Source organism: Vanellus vanellus (assembly GCF_965231255.1).
Source record: "Vanellus vanellus genome assembly, chromosome: 3".
Classification (NCBI taxonomy): domain Eukaryota; kingdom Metazoa; phylum Chordata; class Aves; order Charadriiformes; family Charadriidae; genus Vanellus; species Vanellus vanellus.
The window spans coordinates 59,118,385-59,140,248 of NC_138907.1; the positions used below are offsets into that span (position 1 = coordinate 59,118,385).

General features: G+C 41.9%; 1 protein-coding gene across 1 annotated transcript in view; it reads right to left on the reverse strand.

Moving 5' to 3' along the window:
- Positions 1–11,260: 11,260 nt before the first annotated feature.
- CNKSR3 (CNKSR family member 3) overlaps positions 11,261–21,864 on the reverse strand; it is a 67,458-nt gene continuing 56,854 nt past the window's right edge. The window contains exons 8-13 of the mRNA XM_082481326.1: positions 20,799–20,867; positions 19,892–20,038; positions 18,078–18,202; positions 15,331–15,539; positions 13,406–13,495; positions 11,261–11,915 (exon numbers count right to left, since the gene is read on the reverse strand). Coding sequence (XP_082337452.1) covers positions 11,617–11,915; positions 13,406–13,495; positions 15,331–15,539; positions 18,078–18,202; positions 19,892–20,038; positions 20,799–20,867 — 939 coding nt within the window. The 3' untranslated portion in view covers positions 11,261–11,616. The remainder of the gene's footprint in view (positions 11,916–13,405; positions 13,496–15,330; positions 15,540–18,077; positions 18,203–19,891; positions 20,039–20,798; positions 20,868–21,864) is intronic.

Consider the following 21,864-nt stretch of genomic DNA (forward strand, 5'->3'; position numbering starts at 1 on the left):
TTGCTTGGCCTGGTGCTTTATCAACAGAAGGAAACCTTTGGGGTCACCTAGTGTGCACATTCCCATTAGGGCACTACATGGGATTTTACCTTAGGGGTGCAAGGTAAGGTGTATTGGAAAGCAAGCAGAGAACAATGTTTTGGCAGCATCTAATGGCTTCTGTTTGGTTTTGGTTTTTCACTTCAATTTAAGATGTAGACATATTAAGTATGTCCAACCCGAAGAGATTGTACCAAACCAGTCAGGCTCCTGCAACTCTCACCTTGCAGATCCTGCCCTGAGTAAACACTGGCAGACTCACCCACCCTCACCAAGATGTCTTTGATCACATCCAGCCACGTAAGCAGCAAGCACTGTGGGAGATCAGAGGGTGCCTGAAATCTTCTGCATTTTGAGAACATGTCAAATACTTCATTGGAAGCTAGATGAAAAATCCACATTTGCAGAAGCAAGCTGTGGGAGATGTCACATGCTTTGGTTACCAGGGGTGGTTCAGATTTTCTGAACTTCAAAATTCTGGCAATGTTTTTTTTCATTCCTCACCATTTCTTGATAGCAACGGGAGTACTATCACACTTCCTATCACACTCACCCCCTCTTTGGTCAACCACTGGGAAAATGAGTCATGATACTGAAACCTGAGCCTCTTCCACATCCTGCTAGAGGCCTTGTTCCCCACACACAGACCACATCCATCCCAAGCACAACAGCAAACTCCAGTCAGTAGCAAGTCAAATGCATTTCTTGTGGGCAGGCTCACCCACACGTGAGTACCCATGGGTGTCTGCCTCAGTGCTTCACTTTGCAGTCTCTCCCAGACAACCCCAGCTCACTTGCCCACTTCACTTTAATAGAGGCCTTTCTGCACAGCGCTAGGTGAATCCTGCCCTTGCCATACAAGGAGCTCATACGCTGCCAAACCTTTTTTGTTTCTTAAATAACGGCTCCCTCACATTACCTGTGCGTTAATACTGTGCTGTGGGACACATCGACCCTCCAAACTGTTCCCACACTTCCACAGGGAAATAAACTTTGCAAGTCCAAGAATAACTCATGTATCTTATCATATTAGCTTTTTATTCCGGTTTTTAGTTTTCTAGACACAGATTCCTTTGCTACTCAAGTATACTCATAAGCTAATTCTAACCTACAGCTCACTGGGACTGCAGTCACAGCAATCACGTGCTGGTTAGTCACTGCAGGACACCGCACAGCTGATGTGGACCATCTATGACCCAGCATACCACGCCAGCCTCTCCCCTCTCCCTGCTAATGGGGAGCGAGTCTCACCTGGCTCCCAGCTCACAGGGGAAAAAAAGCCATACTGGGGAAGGCAATCCTCTAGTTGACTACACAACAGCAGGAAGCTGTCAGTGCAGATGCTGTTATTAAAAATCCAGCCCATTCCTGAAAAGAAAAGAAAAAAAAAAAAAAAAAAAAAAAAGCCACAGAGCAGCCCTTGCATGACAGCAGGAGAGAGGGCCATGGAGCTCACTAGTGGCCTGCTGCTTCAAGGGTCACATCGGCAGCATCCCAGACAAGCCTTTGGACTGGGAAATAATTAGGTGCACTCGATCCTAAATGTTTGCATTTCCTGTCCTTATTGCTTCTAAAAAAACCCTGAACAATTACTTGTTGCCTCCGCAGTCAAAAACTTTCTGAATTTGTAGTTTGAGAATCCAAGGTTACAAAACTCAGAGCGAGGAGAAAAAGCAGGCCTTTCTTCCTCTCCAGTGATAAGAAGCCGATGTGTTTGGAGCTAAATGGACAAGGACTGCTTGGGGTGGTCTAAGCAGCTTCAAAGCAGAGTCTAAGCCGACAGCTTACTAAACAGAGAGGAATTCTTATGTGCATCAAGAGTTTGGAAATACTGTCTTGCCAGCAGCGCTATTTTTACTGGAAAGGTCTGGCCAAAGCTATCTCGGACAACAAAACAAACTAGATTATGCTATAAATATTAAAAGCTTTATAGCTGTTTGTTTGTGCAAGAAATTCCTGGAAAGTCCCTTGGCTTTAATGTAGGGAGAAGGTCAGAGAGGAAGCAGGAAGAAGGGAAAGGGAAATAATTCATTTTGGAGATTAGCGATTTTGTTCTTAACCTACTCCGTTACAGCAACTTACACCAACTTCCCACCAGAAACAAACAGTCAAGAGCTGTGCCAGAAGATATTAAAACTTCCGCGCATTCAGTGGGACATTCAGTGACCTTGGGGAAGAGTCTCAGCCAGAGCTGCGTTATGCTTAACAAAACCTTTGTTCGAGTTCTGTGGAGAGAAATTTAAACACCACAGTTGCTCTACAAGAGCCTACAACACCTGAACTACTGCCCTTGCTTCCTACTACCATGTAATGAAACTATATAAATCACCCAAGCTGCACCCACTAAAGTCTGGCTGATCATTTCACCAGGGTGATGAACCTTAGTTCATTATTATCATCATTCATGAAGTCATAAGGTAGAAAAAAGGGTTTCTTCCTGTGTTTCGGCTTTTGTTTTGGTTTTTTGTTGGGTTTTTTTTTGTTTGTTTGGTGTTTTACAGTTTACAGATAAAACTTCACGGCTCCTTTGTGACTACTTGGTATTATTAACATTTTCACTGGAAATATGCAAGGATTTCATCAGAAGCATTTGCACTGGAAACAGCTAACAGAGGATGGAAGGGAAACACATTAATAAGTAGCGCTGAGAAGCATGCAATTACTTGGAAAAGCCATTAAATGCATGTATCAGTTTAGACTGTGGCATTTTCTACCGCTCTCAGTAAATATTTCCCAAGCAAAAAAGCCTCTAAGCCAAGGCCATGAGGGTCTGAGCCTCACTACCTGTGAAGGCACTCCCAGAGTACACCAAAACACTCGGCAGCTGAGCACCAGCAGCAAGGACAGCCTGCTGCTTCATCGGGTTTGCACCCTGTGCCCATTCCAACAGGTCCTACTCCGGCCCATCCATACTGAAGGAGCACTATTCTTACAGAAGAAGGAAAAAAAAAAAAAAAAAAAAAAAAAAAAAAAGCAGCAACTAACCCACTTTGCTGAAAGTGGCACTGTTAATTGGACTTGGTTATCCTCTGATCCTTGGCTACTGCCTAGCTGCTAAACTGCCACCACGTGTGGTGAGCTTACATCCTCAACAGAGCCCAGGGAACAAACAGAAATTGCAATCACAAGTTGTCCCCGAGGACTTTCCCTGCAAATCAGCACTGTTCAGCATGTATTTTATGGTTAATTTCTCTGTCTCTATAGCCAGTTAAAAAAATCACAATCACATAAGAGGTATCTTTGCCCCCTCCCAAAAATATATATTAGGTTAACTCCATAACCACTTAAGGGGGAGTCAGTGGCTTACATCATCCTGAACAACTGAGGTGGCCACACAGGGAGGTTTAAAAAGAAATGTTTACATCTATTCTATGTCATGCTAAAACAAACACATTTCTCCCACTGGCAGGAACTGGAGGACACCCAAAGGTCTAGGTTTTTTTCTTCCACCAAATATGTAATCCTCATTTTTCTTCCTACTGGCAAAGTATGTGCAACAGACAACTCCTGCCTGTTTCATATTCAGTATGTATAAAAAAATTCCAACTCTAAGTGATATTGGCCCAGCAATATAGTTTTAAAATTTGGCTCTCCACTTCAGGACTGACTCCAGCATAACCCAAACTTACTAAGCTTTTGGACCACTGCATGAGGCCCCATGGGAGTGACACAATCTCACCAAGAGTTACCAACAATCACAAAAGAAAGCAAAACTGATGGGTACACACTTGCCAGAGAGCTGGGTTCACATTATGCAGGCAACAGGATAAAGAGGGGTTACTATTTTAAACTGATGCAGCAGCAGAGTAGGCAGTGGAATTTGGTGAAATTATATATTGACAGCAGCTCTTGACTGCTTTTGTCATGCATCTTACAGTTCAAGTGCTGCGCATGGAACTATATATAACTCCTCTGAGTGACTGCCCTTGTTTCATATTCCGGCACCACACAAATGTAGCAGTAGAAACAACAGGTCATGTAGCACTTGTGTGGGCTGTTTTCTCTGCAGAGTTACTGCTCTGCTGCCGAAAGGGTGCTCAACACAACACAGACCCATACATTCAGCTTAGCCCAGCCCCTCTTTCTTCATTCTCCAAACCAAGTCTTTTTGGAGTGCTCTTTCTACATTTCAGTTTAAGTCAATGACTTTCTCGAGAGCTCTTGTCGATTATAAAACCTTACAGCCTGCAAGATAACAAAAGCATTTCTATGTGCTGGCCACAAAGCACGTGTACTCCACAACCACAGTATGTGCAAAGGAAAACTCAGACTAAAGAGAAGAAAGAAGCCACAGTTGTACAGCAGGACAAAGTCAGTTTAGTCCAAAGGACTCAACACTTCTTTCCAATTGGGCATGAGCATTTCTAACTCATGGTCTGAGATGGTACACTAGGGTATACGGTGGAAGCCGGCAGAAGTAGTACATAGGTAAGTGCAGAAAGCACAACACAGTCCAGCACCCACCCTCCTCCAAGATACCAATCCTGCTGGCAAAGGCACTTCTGACAATGCATGCACACAAGAGTCTTGCTGCCCAGATCAGGACCCCAAACATTGACTGATGAATACAGAAAAGCTCCCAAGGAAGCAAAAAAATGCAGAAAAGGTTTGAGCTGAATTTATCATCAAGATCCAAGTTATAAGCCTGATGAGGGGTTTAACTTGGTCAATTCAGGATGTGGCTGAGGTATAGAGCAGTTTATGAAGACTGCCTGTTGGCAACTTAATAAAAAACAGAACATATGGTTTGGACAAAAAAAAAAAAAAAAACAACTTATTTTCATAAAAAGAAAATTCTTTATCCTCTCCAGCTAGAAAGCTAGTCTTCACCATCTGTTTCCTGGTTTGGCTAAGTTTTATATTTATTTTTTTTCCCCTGCTCTTTCTGTTCAACGAGCACGCAGCTTGTGGAGCATGTTGTTTTTAAAACAAGCTCTGCTTAGGAGGAAAAAAGGTTATCAGTTCATTGATTAGTATAAAATTACTATACCGACAGTCCTCTGTCCACCTCTGTTGGCCATCTAGAATTCAAACACTGATTAATTTCATTATCCATAATATTAGAGGAAACACATTTCTTGAAGAGCTGCCCTGAACTCTGCCTCTACAAGCCATTAGTATTCACTTTTATATCTTATTTCCTCTTTTGTATTACCATCTAGAATAGTATTTTCTAACAATGGTTATGTAAGGGAACACCCAAGGTATTGTCTTGCAAATACTCTACAGACCAAAGAGAAGCCTGCTCAATATTTCCGAACTGCACATTCCTGAAACCTCACTAAATGTATGCAAGAGTGCCAAAGTCTCTTACATTTTTGTGAGTTTTACAATCTTTTCCAATGAACTGCCTTGTTTTGCCACTGTGACAGAGTATTCAGAGCATTCCGGAGCGCTGTACCACAGCAGGATATCTGGGTACATATGTTGTACTCATTAGGGAAGTCAACCTAGGCATAGTTTTTGTTATAACAGATACATGTACCTTCAATATCGAGAGACAAGACAAGTTTCTGCATAATAGCAGTTTCTAACTTGTTACCTACATTTTTCTCAGGTTAAGACAGAAAGATATTGCCTGGGATTTATTCCTAGATCTGTGGATCTTTCTTTTCATCCCCAAACTAGAGAGTACCCTCTCTATTCACTATACACAGCAAGAAGTTAGGCAACCAACATCTTTCAAATTTAACCTCTTGGACAAAGAATGTGTGCTAGTCTTTGGGAGTTCAGACTTTTCAGATGTCTCCCCTCGCTTTTCAGTTAATATGATACAAAGAGGAAGACTGGAAGAAGTGGATAGGTGAAATTATTCCACAAACACAGGGCAGATTTCACCCTCTCTGAATGAGATTAAAACACAAAAGGAACAATCTGAAAAACTTAAATTTTTAACACTTTCCACTAGAAGTTCTAACCGGAGCTGTTACTGTAAAGAAAAATAACCACACTCAGGAATATTGTGACATGCACTGCTATGGGATTTTCCTGCTTTTTAAACCATTCTCGCAAACCAACAGTGGCATTTCTCCCAAATAGTAACGATAGTGGTAAATTATCTGTGCTATGTTCCTATTTGCTAAACATCAGCTGGTTAATATTGCACATTGTGCACAGACATAGAGAAAGCTGGGATTTTAATTTCTACTCTTCGCTAGGGAAGAGGGGTCACGCAGGGAAGCAAACCATCCAAAGCCCGAGTGCTTTTCATGGAACAGCATAAAACCTGCTCTTAAAGATCTGCTTTCTACCAGTTCCTTGCAACTTCACTTTATTTCTCTTCCTACACTGGTACTTCTGGTTTCCCCCTCATTTGGTGTTCATGCAGTGAGGAACTTCAATGTTTCTTTGAAACAAAATATAGGAATTTATTAGCTGCTGCCACACATCTGCAGCAGCTTGTTCAACTGATTGCACTATCATCCAGTGGCAACAGCACACTTGTTCTTTACACAACACCAAGCCCGCCTCCAGACCTCCTGACTCCCCCATCTACTCCATTGGTTCTCTTGGAAAGCCCTTTTTGGTATTATTAACATTTTGTTACAAATATAAAGAAAAGGAAGTAAAGAGCTACATGCTTCCTTCTTTGGTAAAGAAATCATTTGGACATTATTAGTGCATACCCGAGCCAAGAAGCACCCTTGCTTAGTGGTCACCTCTCGGAGCCACATACAACCACTCCGCATAGCAAGAGGCTCCACAGGATAGAGGGGAGAAGCTTTGGTATGACATATACATAGGCAAAGCAGCTACTGGAAAGTCCATGAAGAGATGAGTGAGGTTCCTTCTGCTAGGGTTGGCCATACTGGTTAAGCATATTGAACAGAGGAGGGCTATGGAGCAGTGGTCCTCTCTCAAAATGCGGCCAGTAGGTCGAGGGAGGTCATTCTCCCCCTCTACTCGGCACTGATGAGGCCACAACTGGAATACTGTGTCCAGTTCTGGGCTCCCCAGTTCAAGAGGGACAGGGAACTGCTGGAGCAAGTCCAGCGAAGGGCAACTAAGATGATTAAGGGCTTGGAGCATGTCCCTTATGAGGAAAGGCTGAGAGAGCTGGGACTCTTTAGCCTGGAGAAGAGAAGGCTGAGGGGAGACCTTATTATGGCATACAAGTATCTAAAGGGTGGCTTGAAGGAGAATGGAGCCAGGCTCTCTTCAATGGTTCCAAGTGACAGGACGAGGGGTAACGGGCACAAGTTAGAACACAGGAAGTTCCGTTCAAATACACAGAAACACTTCTTTACGGTGAGGGTGACAGAGCACTGGCACAGGCTGCCCAGGGAGGTTGTGGAGTCCCCTTCTCTGGAGATTTTCAAGACCCGCCTGGATGCAGTCCTGAGTAATGTGCTCTGGGCAATCCTGCTTTAGCAGGGGAGTTGGACTAGATGATCTCTAGAGGTCCCTTCCAACTCTGAAAATTCTGTGATTCTGTGAAAATACCTGGACTGCAGGTGGCTATGGACTTACAGCCTTTCCCAAGTTCTTCAGACTTCCTCCCCAATCCATGCAGGAAGAGAGGGAACTGTTACGTCTCCTTGAACCTGACATAATTTGTCTCCCATAGATATTCCCTTCTTTGCCTTCTTTTCTCTCAGGAAAAGGGACAAAATGGGTCAATTAAAAATCGTTTTCACTTTGAATCAAGATTTCTAGATTTCTGCATAACCATAAAGCCCAACAACAGCTGATAAAAATTTCTATTAGAGGAGAATCTTGCAGCCAATACCTTAACAGCTACCCCTGCACAGCAAGATCAGATCAGGTCTTTAAACAAATGCAGACACTTGGAAAAAGGTCAAGTTACATATGTTAGAGTTATACAGGCAGTGGAAAAGGGGTCTGGTGTTTAATTCACATTATCAAGGGCTTAAAGTTACAGCTATCTATTTTATTGTTCTTTTAAATTTCCTTGATGCATTTACTTTTCAGTAATCAATGTCACCAGCACAGGAAGCAAAAAGCTCTAATTTATATATCTTAGAAAGAGTAGGGCCTGCTCCCGTAAGTGTTTCAACTGCACTTATCTCATGTTTCAAAAAACAGAGATATGGCCACATTTTAAGTCACTGTGTTAAACTGCTTGCTCCTGTAAGTGAAGTCACTGCTTTAAAAAAATCACGACAGGTAGAAGGGCAGGGGAAGAGTGCATGCATCCAGTATCTGCAATTCATACTGCAACCCAAAATAGCCTATCTATTATTATCAAGAACAGATATTGGAGCTTTTCCATCTGATAATCAAAGGGGGAGGGGGGGGGGCGGACGACCTCTGCGCCAAGGCCAGTAAAATGCCAGCTTCCCAGAGAAAGATTCCTACACACCATACAAACCATGAAAAGATTTGCAGCATATAGCAAGCAGTAAGCAGTACTTGCAGACAAAAGTATTAAGAAGTCAAGGTAGCTTACTAGAGCACACGGTAAGTTCACAGTAGTAAGGATATGGCTTTCGCAACAAAAACAGGCATATTGTGTTCTGCTACATTTATTCTGCATACATACAATCCAATGGTGAAAAGTCCATCAACAATGATGGATAAAGCTCAAGAGGAGCAAGAAAACCCCAATATTATTTGCCTTTTTGATTGTGACACCATGCATGACTGTTTTCAATGATCTTGGCTAATTTACAGTGGAAATTCAGCTGCATTAGTATTACCAGCAGGTTGAGGGAGGTGAACCTTTCCCTCTACTCAGCAATGGTGGGGTCACACTTGGGGTACCGTGTCTATTTCTGGGCTCCCCAATACAAGAGAGAAATGGACATATTGGAGAGAGTCCAACGAAGTGACACCAAGATGATGAAGGGACTGGAGCACCTCTCAGATGAGGAAAGGCTGAGAGATGGAACTGTTCAGCCCGGAGAAGAGAAAGCTCAAGGACATCTTATCAATGTGTATAAACACCCGAAGGGAGAGTCCAAAGACAACAGAGTGAGGCTCTTTTCAGTGGCACCCAGTGACAGGACCGGAGGCAAGGGACAAAAACTGGAACACAGAAGGTTCCCTCCGAGCCTCAGAAAACACGTTTTCACTGTGAGGGTGACTGAGCACTGGCGCAAGTTGCCCAGGGAGGTTGTGGAGTCTCTATCCTTTGAGATATTCAAAAGCCATCCAGATATAGTCCTGGGCAACCAGCTCTAGCTGGCCCTGCCTGAGCAGGGAAGTTGGACCAGATGACCTCCAGAGATTCCTTCCAACCTCAACCAGTCTGTGATTCTGTGAACCTGCAATACCACACTTCTGGTAATTTCCAGAAGAGTACCTCTGTTTCTTCTGTTCATAAGAGCCAGGCAACTCTTTCCCTGGACAATCAGCTATTGGATACCCTTATGACTGACAGAAGGTTAAATTCAGTACCTTAACTCAGCATGATTAGGATGCTGGAGCATGGAGAGGATGAACATAGAGAACACATTGGTTGGTTGGGTTTGTTGGGCTGTTTGGGTTTTTTTTTGGAGGGTGTGTGGAATTAGCTTGTATTTAGGCAACAACACAGATTTTGAAAGTGTCGCTCTGCCTAAATGCTTACAAAATTTCTCTTTCCTCATAGCTGCAGTGATTTAAATCTACTTGTTAAATTAGGGCAAGCTTATTTCACTGCTCTTAGAACATCAAGAGAACTTAACCGAACAAAGGCAGGAAACTTCAGTGCCTTAAAAAGTGCCCAGGTACAATTTAAAGAAACCGAGTGCATCCATACATCCTTCCACATCCAATATGCATGAATGCATACACCAAAGTGTACCCTTCCCCATTCATTTTTAAAACATGGAAAACAGGACATTAAAGACAAGCAAAAGTTCTGTTGTCAATTTGGGGATGGACTATACTATAACATCACAGTTTCAACCCTCTCCTCAGAGGCGGGACCAAACTGGTCTAGGATTCAACTGCACTGCGGCTGTGTTTGGTCACATCTCTAGTACAGACTTCCATCTTGGGGGGAGTGGGGGAGGTGTGGAGAAGAGTGGCACAAGACAGCCATATTATAATCTACTTTGATCACAAAGGTCCAAACCAGCCCCCACCTAAGTCACCAGTGAATCAGAATCAAACATAATTGAGAATGGAATTTAACACCCTGTGTCTCTGCAGGGCTATAGCACATCTTCATTAACTTGTTGCAGCAGAATAGTCACATCTTCACAGTCAGAATTATGGTATGTTTTTAACACTTGTGTTATAACATGATTCCTGCCTCAGTCCAAAGTGCAAGCTAGCATTTAACCTCCCTCTTTCCCCACCAATTACTAAATACAAATTATTCTTCTTTTCTTCAGCAAGACCAAAGGAGTAAAGGATGTTGGCAATGCATCATCTATGAAAATAGTTAATCTTATAATTAATTAGCAAGGAATATAATAGACTTTCTTTTCATTTGACTAATCTGTTCCCAGTACCGCAGACAGGAAGGTACAAACTGTATCTGTTTAAGTGTAAAAAATATATACAACTATATTTAACATTTAAATTACTTTTAAACACAACTGTTTGCATACTAACAATCTATGTACATTCAGTTTTAAACAATACCTCTTTAATATCCTCCTCTTTTGTTAAACAAGTTTTATTTTCCTCCCAAAATACCCACTGCTACTTTAAAATTCTGGAGGGGAAAAAATTTGAGCTATATAGAAAATAGCAAGATGTCTTACAACTGTAATGTATAATAGCACATATCTTTCATAAAAACAACACATCATTCAAAAACTGAACCACTGTAAAAGTTCTCATAAGTCCAACAGGACTGTTTTTAAAAGCTTACTTTGGTTAACAGCAAATCATTCTTAAACAATTAAGGAAAAAATATATATTCTTTAACCACCTCTACAGATGCATTTCCTTGGCATGTTGTAGCAATCCATTTATCTTTACAGACGAGCTCAGCAGCTGTTCAGCACTCTTTATTTGTACTGTGATTTCAATAAAATGGATTATGTATCGGGTTGGATTGATTTATAATTAAATTAGTCCAACTTCCTAAGATCTCTGAATAAGAGAAATCTCTTCCTAAGACTTCCTAAGATCTCTGGATATCAGAGAAAGAATGGCAACACTAGTACTTCTTCCTCACAAGGTTGATCTCATGCAGTACTTGCAAGAGCATCACTAATTTGCATGAAACTGCCATTTCCCTGCTTATCTTTCCTGGTCAGGAGAGTAGCACAACTTTCGCTGAGCTCTACATGCTCTGACACACAGCCAGTCATACCAGCCTCTGAGCATTCAGACAAATGAAGTGCCACTGGACTTTACAGTAATGCAATGATTTCCTCTGAGCCATTATGCAGATTTCACGTCACATGTGGCCTCTACATCACTGAAATTTTACTCACTTCCAGGGGAATAAACGCCCTCAGCTTTTGGCCACAAAGAGGAACTTGATCTTTACCTTTCTTCCCTCCTTGCGCTATGACACCTTCTGATCCATCAAAAATCACAAACAAAAAAGCAAAAATGTAAGATTCTCCAGGAAAAGAACACCGCATTAGTCACTATGCATCAGTTTAGCTGAAAAGTAGAGAAGTCTGACCAACGAGCAAAGGCACTTGGTAACAGTCCTGTGAACAACAGTCAATGAGTCAACAATTTCAGTCTCGTGATCCAACTGACCAATAGTGAAGGCTCTGCAGAGGAAGATTTTGTGGACGACGTAACAGAAGATTTTTTAGCACCTTCCTCTTGAAAAGGAATTGTTGCACTGTTGTGGAGGTCTGCATTCATAAAACACCTGCTGCCTCGAATATAATCCGTTCCCCTCACTAACTGCTTGTCAGACACTGGCCTTGAGAGGGGGTGTTGTGTGGAGGGGTTTTCTTCGATGATCGGGGGTATCCTTTCATTACTGAAGTACCTGCAGAGGACATCTTCACCTGTGTGAACAGGAGGAAAAACAGTTATTGCTGACTTCAAAACCCTCCATTAACATTTTCTATTTTTATAAAAATATTCTGGTTACATTTTAAATTGCCCAGATTTTAGTTACCTTTCATAACACACCTGGACATAAGCAGCTGACAATAGATTTATGGTGTTTTGCATCTTCAATATTTTTTTAAGCAATACAAAGAACAACAAAATAAGTTCATGCAGAAAGAGGATACCATTTGACTGTGAAATTCCAGATTCACACACACCAAAACTGCTAGTACAGACTACCTTCATGTGAATCCTTATCACGAGTGAGACCTAACAAACCTTCTCGTAGCGTGTAACTCATAACTAACTTAAAAGCTACAAATATTACCCTGGACAACAGAAATTAATTTTGCAGATAAAGATGTAAGCACTTCCCTGGTTTTGACCACTGATTTGTAAAGCTTTCTCTGTTTTTACTCTTCCCTAGAAACCTGCCCATAGCAGCTGCTGCTAGAAACATCCTACTGGGCTAGACAGGCCTTTGTCCCGACCCAGCTTACATACAAGCCTGCAACACTTCGGTACATTTCAAGTGTTTAAAAAAGCCAACACAAAATCAAAAGCAAAACCAACCAATAAACATACACACAAAAAACAGCCCTGCCACCTGGTGATCGTTCTGTTAGATTTGTTACTTAGCTTGCTTCTAATATCCCTCCAGGTTGCTGCTTCTTGTTAACAGATTCTATTTTTGCATTAAAATCATAGAATCCAGCTTCTATTTTCCCTAGAATTACACATTAGCTTTCATAACTGATTTCAAGAATAAACTAAATAGTCATCCTTTCTTATTTCCTGCTCTAACAGGACTCATACCCTTTCAGATGCAAAAGGGGGAAGGGAGAGAAGGGCAGTGGAGGAAGGAAAAAAAAAAGACACCCAACCTAACACCCAACATTATCAGTTTCTGTTTTCTCTCCCATTCTGTCACATCTGCAGAATATGTTGTTTTCCAACAGCAGTCGCAGTAAAAAACACTTCTAAAAGGCCCTGCATTTTACTTTTGAGAACAAGCTTGCTTCTACAACAGCCTCCCCCAGTGAACTAAACAGAAAGCCTTATCAAAAAAAAGCAGATTTTGATCAATATTAAATGCAGGAGAAAGGGAAAGTGGTATGTGTAAGAGAAAAATGGTAAACTTGTGCTAAAAAAAAAACCAAACCAACAAGTATAGGCCTACCCTAGTCATTCTAGCCTACTTTTAAGACTCAAGAATTCTAAGACAGGACATCAGAAGTTTGAGTCCAGCACTGAATAGCCTCACAAATTTCACAAGTACCATCCAGAAACCAACAGCTAAAACCAACAATCATCATCTTGCATCAGCTCAGCAATACGCAAGCACTAATACTCCATTCCTAATTTAGACACTTCCATCCAGTTCACCCCAAGGAAGTTTTGGAGATGAAGGGACGAGAGAAAGAGAGAAGACCTAAAGCCTTGCCTTTTCTCCCTGGTGCTCGTGGCCTGGAGAAGGGTTCTGCAGCTCCTATCCAGCTCCCGTCTGCAGGCATTGACAAAGGACGAGGTTTTCCTAAAGGCAACACAGAATGTTATGAGGAATTACATTAATTTTAGGAAACCAATTTTTAGATGGATAATTTTCACAATTAAGCAAAGGGAGAGATACAGCAATAAGAAATTAAAGTTGCAGAAAAACATATTTCAAGATACTTCTACCAGTGAAATATAAGAAAGCAACATGCTGAGACTGAACAGCCACGCTCTTGCCCGTTTACAGCAGCAATGAACATAATGACCAAAAATCATCATAGAATGGTTTAGGTTGGAAAGGACCTTGAAGATCATCGAGTTACAACCCCCCTGCCATAGGCAGGGACACCTCCCACTAGACCGGGTTGCCCAAGGCCACGTCCCGCCTGGACTTGAACACCTCCAGGGATGGGGCCTCAACAACCTCTCTGGGCAACATGTTCCAGTGCCTCACCACCCTCAGAGTGAAAAAATTCTTCCTAATGTTCAATCTGAACCTGCCTTCTTCCAGTTTAAAGCTATTCCCCCTCGTCCTATCGCTACATGCCATGGTAAAAAGTCCTTCCCCAGCTCTCCTGTAGGCCCCCTTTAGGTACTGGAAGGCCGCAATAAGATCTCCCCAGAGCCTTCTCTTCTCCAGGCTCAACAGCCCCAACTCTTTCAGCCTCTCCTCATAGGAGAGGTGCTCCAGCCCTCAGATCATCCTCATGGCTCTCCTCTGGACATCCTCCAGCAGGTCCATGTCCTTCTTATGTTGGGGACTCCAGAGCTGGATGCAGTACTCCAGGTGGGGTCTCATGAGAGTGGAGTAGAAGGGCAGAATCACCTCCTTTGACCTGCTGGCCACACTTCTGATGCAGCCCAGGATACGGTTGGCCTTCTGGGCTGCCATCACACATTGCTGGCTCGTGTTGACCTTCTCGTCAATCAGCACCCCCAGGTTCTTCTCCTCAGGGCTGCTCTCCAGCCATTCCCCGCCAAGCCTGTATTTGTGCTTGGGATTGCCCCGAACCAGATGTAAGACGTTGCACTTGCCCTGTTGAACTGCATGAGGTTGGCTTGGGCCCACCTCTCCAGCCTGTCCAGGTCCTTCTACATGGCATCCCTGCACTCCAGCGTGTCTACCTCGCCCAACAGCTTGGTATCATCGGCAAACTTGCTGAGGGTGCACTCGACCCCACTGTCCATGTTGCCGACAAAGATGTTGAACAGTACAGGTCCCAGTACTGACCCCTGAGGAACGCCACTCGTCACTGCTCTCCACTTGGACATCGAGCTGTTGACCGCAACTCTTTGAGTGCGACCGTCCAGCCAGTTCTTTAACCATGGAGTGGTCCATTTGTCGAATCCATGTCTCTTCAATTTAGAGACCAGGATATCGTGTGGGACAGTGTCAAACGCTTTGCACAAGTCCAAGTAGATGACATCAGTTGGTCTTCCCTTGTCCACTGCTGCTGTAACCCCTTCATAGAAGGCCACCCAAGTTGTCAGGCATGACTTGCCCTTGGTGAAGCCATGCTGGCTGTCACCAATCACCTCCTTGTTTTCTATGAGCCTCAGCAGAGTTTCTAGGAGGGTCTGCTCCATGATCTTGCCAGGCACAGAGGTGAGACTGACTGGCCTATAGTTCTCATAACCAAATCACATATGGAAATTGCCAAACATGGCAACAGAGCCCAGCTGAGTGACATTCATTAAAGAAATAACAGCTTTTAGGTGAAATTATTTCAGATGTGCAATTTAATTCACATTCACAATTCACACAGACTGCCTTTAATATCCATCAAGTCTGACCAGCGGTTTTCCAATATAAATTGTTCCAAATGGACCAAAGCATTTATCGTAACAGCAATAATGAAAGAGGAATGAACTCACCATAGGACTGTGTTTTTTCCCTCATCTTGGCTGGTAGGATGTTTGCTTCCATTGGATACCCAGGCAACTGATCTGAATCAGCAATAGTAAACCTTCGTCTTCGACTCTCCTGATCCAGAAAAGAATTGGGAGACTCGGCACCCTTGGACCCAGGTAGTGGCTGACCAGGTTTGTTGCTTCCTCCATATACAAAACTCCCCTTTTCGTCTCTGAAAGGACATTTCACTTCAGTTAGTAGCTTAAAAGAGTTTCACACTACAGTCATGAGTAGGGACTAAGAAGTATCTTTCAAACCTAAGTCATGCTTTTGACAACTGGCATTGAGCTGCAAACAAGCTAAAAAAAAAAAAAACCCAAACAAAAAAAAAAAAACAAAAACAACAACAAAAACAACACCAAACCACAAGTCAGGTGATGGAAGACTTCATTATAAACATTTTTACCAAGGAGAAAAGACAGCTACTCCCCTCATGCTATTCACATTTAATGAGCCAGTAATTTAACACATAGAAGTTTAGATGTACCATCTCTGAAAAAACTTTTGAGAAATTAGACCTTTCTGCCCTGAGGGTATCAAAGCTCCCGATTTATGCCTGTTCAGCACACAGTTATGACAGAGGAGCACATGCATAGGTTTATCCATCTCTGTGTAATGGCAACACCTATTGCCTCCAATTGAGGGACTATGCTTTTCAATCATTTTAAGAGCCAAATAACTCCACTGGATATTCATCACCTTCTCTCTCCATCCAAAAGCGAGACCCCCTTAAGCGTTTCAGTAATAAATTCACAGTGTGTATATATGTATATATATGATTTTGAGCAATTTCTGCAGGAACTCCCTTCCCAGAACAATCCTTCATTCCAAAGGCCAGAAACTGCCATTTTTAGAACCAGTCCTTTGTGAGTACTTTTTGAAGAAAGCCTATCCTCCAAATTAAGGTTTGTCTGTTTTTGTTTTTTCCCCTTCCCTGTACATGCTACAATCTTAATGCTTGAAGCAATCATCAGCCAAGTCAGGCATAAAAATACACAGCTGACTGTCTAAGCCCATACATACCCCAGTATTTACAACAGTCCCCTGGCCAGCGCACACCACTTTTTCCAGCTCTCCATCAAGAACAATGCTAGAGTTCAGTGAATGGAAGGGAGCTATTTATGGAGTTTCAGGGACCAAAAATTGCACAGAAGGTTACACCACAACTGTATGTACACAGAGAACTCTCCTACAACACCACCATGTGGAGACTGTGCTGTGGGGAGGGAAATCAGCCACTGCTCTCTGCCTCCTCAGTGTGGAGCAGAGAAGGTTCATGCCAGGAAGGGAAGAGAACAATAATAATGAGCAGGGGTTTGGGGGGAAGAAACAACCACACAAATGCATCACAGTTTCAAGAGAAGACTAAAACGTGCAGAGTTGAATTTAAATAGCCAAACAGAAGGTGAGAGAACTGCCCTTTCTCCTCTTCCTGACTGCAACAGCTTCCCACATTTGCTTTCTTTTGAAGTCAAAGTCAAGAAGCCTTCCCTTTTCTACACATCATCCAGAACAAGTTTTACAGTTTGTATTGCTACTTTCTTCCTTGTCAACAGGGACTCAGGTCTAAAGGCATCTGAAGCTAGATATAATTTTGTGACTCTTTAGGAGAGAGATAAACTGAGGACATGCACATAATTCACCAATGTGTTTGAAATGTAATGATTTAAAGAAAAGACCAAGGCATTCTAAACTCAGCTGTTAAATCTACATACTTGTTTTTGTGCCAAGAAATTTGATTATTTTTACTATTTGTTTTAAGAACTAAGAATGCATAAACACGAAAAACGGAGACAGCAAGTCAAGGTGTGTTCAACTTCAGTAAAGAGACCTCACATTGGGGAAACCCTCTCCCCCTGCCCCAGTACTGCCCTGAAGACTGCAGTAATACAACCTCTGTCTTTGTATCAGGCGTTACATGACAGGACACAAGCTCTCCTTCTATGTGAGCCCTACAGCAAAAGGTCAGAGTCTCTGTGCTGGGCTATCTACACGTAACATTAAGTGTCAGGCCAGGCCAGGAAGCATGCCTTCCCTGAAAACCCTTTTGTCCATCACCATCCCAGGTCAGCCGGTAGGGTTCTGGCATGAGTTGACATGGACTTGAGAACAAACAAAAATTAACCATACCATATCCCTGGTCCCCCTCTTTTTTATAGCTTACACCGCAAGGAAAAAAATGAAGTTGAACAAATTGACTCTCCTTTCCCTTCAGTGGAAACATTCCTGTTTTATACAACTTGCAAGTTTAACAATTTCAAACAAGTTCTTGTCTATCCTAACTCCCACAACAGTTACTTAACTTGTTAAAAAAAAAAAAAAAAAACCACACACACACACACAAAAAAAAACTACAAAAAAAAACCACAAAAAACAAACAGTGGAAAAAAGTTAGAGACAAAAATGACTTCTTGTTACATGCTGTCGGATTTAAACAAAAAAAAACAAACACAAACATAACCCCACAATAAAATCAGAGATGACATCAGTTCATGTTTCGGGAACAACTCTCATAAGTGGCACACAATAATCTTCCAATAATAAAATCTATTACAATTCTGGTAGTTTATGCATTTAAGCAACTAGAAGAAAGTCTGAGAGATCTGCAGTTTCCTCAAGTTAATTTTCACAGAGGTCTGACAACAAGCCAGCTCAGAAACAAGTGTTATAAAGGAGTTTTTTGTTCACTGGTGCATATTTATTTGCATACCGAGGAGAATATGGAACAGCTGGTGGAGGCGGTATGTACAGATCCAAAATGGCTGGCTTCTCTTTTTTCAGTGAGGTATCCATGGTGCTTTCTGGTGACTGGGTTGAAGTTGGCGGAAGACTGGTCTGAAATGTTAGACAGCTATCATTCACAAGAAGATAATTCAACAATCAACAGTACCATTTCACCCCCTAGTGAACTATTTCTATGCTTAACAAACATGTTAAAAAGCATTTACATTTTCCTCCACCCCCAGTTTTGGCTAGCTTTGCAGTCCCTCCTACAGAAATCCTATCACAGGTAATGCATTGCTCAAGAATATTTTGCTCTTTCCAGATCTATTTTCCCTGCAAATTCCATAGACAGAAAAAGCAATAAAGACAAACCCCCTTCTTCTATTTTTAGATCAATCAAAAGGATGCAATTTGTTAAATACAGATGGGATCTGCAATACCTACTAAGCTAGCTCACGCTACCCTTATTCTATACAGTCCAATGCCTGGAGCATGGGCACGAACAGGAATGTGGTAAAGTTCACCACAAATTGCATCAAGTGATAGAACTAGGGTAAGGGAAGCAAAAGAAAAATATATTTGGTATTGCTCATCTGAGCAAGTTTGCCATTTTGCTCTCTATGGCTCACACTTCTGTGTCTCCAGCATCTTGCCAGTCTCCTGTCTGCCTCTAAGAAAGCAAAAGCTTGAAGGACTCTTTCACTTTTGTCAGGCAAGAGGTCTGCGCTCTCCCCTTTTTATCGAGAACCTGCCCAGGCTTTCATTCTGGTCACTCAGTTAATGACAGCATCTACCTTTTACCTGTCAGTACACCAGAGCCCAGAACTGTCAACAGGCAATCACTCATTCCCCCAAGAAAACACTGCTTGCCACAGCCTATATCCCAGCCCAGTTCTTCATGCCAGTAACACAGTCCTTGCTTTGGGTAACCCTGGAAAACTCACAGGGTGGTATTTTTATGGCTCTGATTAACTGGCAGGCACAATGCCACAAAAAGAAGACACAGGCATTGGTGAAAGAAAGGATGAGAAAGGAGTCAGTCATGCATCCCCTACCCAGCTTGAGAAAAATCTTCCTGCCTTAAGACTTGCAATAGCCACCAGCATTTCACAGGCTGATAAAGTATCTTCACAGTTGTAGGAAGACTTGTTTCCGAACAGGAGTAGGAATGGGAACTCTCCCTGGGTTTCTTTATTTCAAGTAATCAGTTTAGATTCAGTTAGATTATTTCCTCCTAATACAAGCCATTCCTCAACATGATTATTTAAGTTAACTTCACTTTCTCTGCCCACTCATTACCCAATCTGAATTGCCCAAAACAACCAAATCATATTTAAACAAGCACTTTAAATAACTTCTCAAAAAACTCACTCTTTCCCACACTTCACCAGACTAAAAAAGACAAATACATGCAATAACCTAAGTTATTTCAGCAAAAACTTATTACTCTGCTTAACAGAAGCAGCATTTATTACTCCATGCTGATGAATTCCATACGTATCAGTGGTTTCAGCAGTTTTGCCTCAGATAAGTTCTCCCAGTGGCACGCTGACTGATTAAAATGCTCAACACACCTAGTCCCTTCATGTATCAAGAGGGCATTATCTGAGGTTTAAAAAAAAAAAAAAGCAAACATTTTCCCTCTCATCTAGGAACCAAAGGAAGACAGCCATTTCACCTAACCTTCCTTGACCTATACTTAAACACGAGTATCTGGGAGCATCTCTGATATTTCTCTTTTTCAAATTGCAACCAAGGCATTCCCATGCTGATGTTACAGTTGAGCCGGCAGGTTCTCACCTGCACCAAGGGTGGTTTCCATCGCAGGTTCTTTAGTGGAGCGGGAGTGAAATGGAAAGAGCCAGTGGGACGTTTCTTAAGCAGCAGCCTAACTCCAGCAGGATTCTCTCGCAACTTTGCCACCAGGTTTTTTAGTTGCCATCCAACCTGGAAGAGAATAAAGACATCTTTTATTTAGTATTGCTTTTTCTGAAAGCAAATAAACAAGAAAAAAATCCCCAAGTCAAAATGTCTGCTTTAATATGAACTTAAAGAGAGCAAAGAGATCCAAAAAAGCCAGAATGAAGAAAAAATTGGAAAGCTTTTTTTTTTTTTTGGAAAGATCTCCTTTGTTCTGTTTCAAAGAAAGATCTCTACTTAAGCTGAAAATTGAACTCTGAGGTATCAAGAAATGCTCTTTATGCCTCAGCTCCAGTCCTAAAAGGATGCATGGATGTGCTCAAATTGAGTAACACAGGGATTTACAGTGAACTACTTGTCATGTTTCTTTCTCACATTGAAAGGCTTTGCTTATCTGTGCTAGGCAAAAATGTAATCTTTTCATTTAAATTCCCAGGTGCAAATGGTTTGACAAATACTTGGGGTTTTTATCTGAATTTTTCTGAATCTGAATTCCATCAGATTGTAACAATGCATTTTAAATCAGGCCTTAAATATAACATGTAGTATATTACTCTACGATGCATTCAAACACAAAATATTGCATATTTTTATTATCAAAATATTGCAAATAATTAATTTTAAGTCCAAGTAAAATTTGTCTTGAAAGCAAAATGTTAAAAAGCCTCAAAGATTTCAACAAGAAAACACCGGAACCATCTCCTGACCCCATCCATTCAAAACCTGTGGGGAGCGAGCTTTGTAGAAGAAGCATAAGGGAAGATCGGTAAGGCCATTTGTTACTAACCACGGTTTGCCGATTAACCTGGATCACTTCATCACCAGCATGAATCTTCTGAGATCGATCAGCAGGGGACTATAAAGAGGAAAACAAGAGACATGCTTCAGCAGGTTTTCTTCCCTCCCATAACAACCCCCACCAAGCTAAGTCAAAGGTTGTAGCTATAATGAAGAGCATTGCTGAAAATTTTCACAGAGCTAGATCACGTATTACATCCATTGATGACTTGGCAAATGCAAAACAAATTCAACTTGTGATTTATTTTTTATACTGGGGGAACCAGAGCGAAAGAGAGAAGGCATAGCCTACATCTGTCACAGGCTAAATTGTACTTAAATCATGGGATGGTCTCCACTGTCCTTTTGCTTCCAGTTTGTACTGTAGTTTCAGACAGCAACAGGAGAGAACTGAAAAGACGACTTCTGTCCTAACACAGCAACTATCTTAAACTTAGCTTTCAAATAAGTGCATACTGATTTAAAAAAATACACTAAAATTTTGAACGTACAGAACAAAGGACCAAAAAACCCTCCAACCCACAAAATAAATCCATTTCACTTTCTCTTTTTGTTTCTTAATGTAAATAAGGGATACCAACTTTAATGTGGAATTAATTGCCTTCATCATCAAGGTCAACAGATAAAATATATGCTTGCAGACATCAAGCGTGTGGAGACAGTTATTTTTCAAATACCCATCTAGTATTAATACACCTTAAAATGCAGTTTTCTTGGAACAAAAACCAAGCTCTGGGGAACCATTAGCGAGGAATGTCTAAATGTGTCAATATTTATTTAGATTTATCTACAGCTGGTGCCATGCACCAGCTATCACTGCAGTTATTACAACCAGTCTCACTACTACAACACACCAACTCTGACCAGCCTTGACAACACCCAAAGCGCCCAGGCATAGTACCTTGGCATATTGCACCCTGGTCATGGGACAACTTCTCCCACTCCCCCCACCCCATGAGTAAACACCTGGCACCAGGCCAGCACTTCCTTATGACTCCAGAACTAAGCACCTGGATCTCATCATCACACCTTCAGAGCTCAAGTAATCTTTTTAT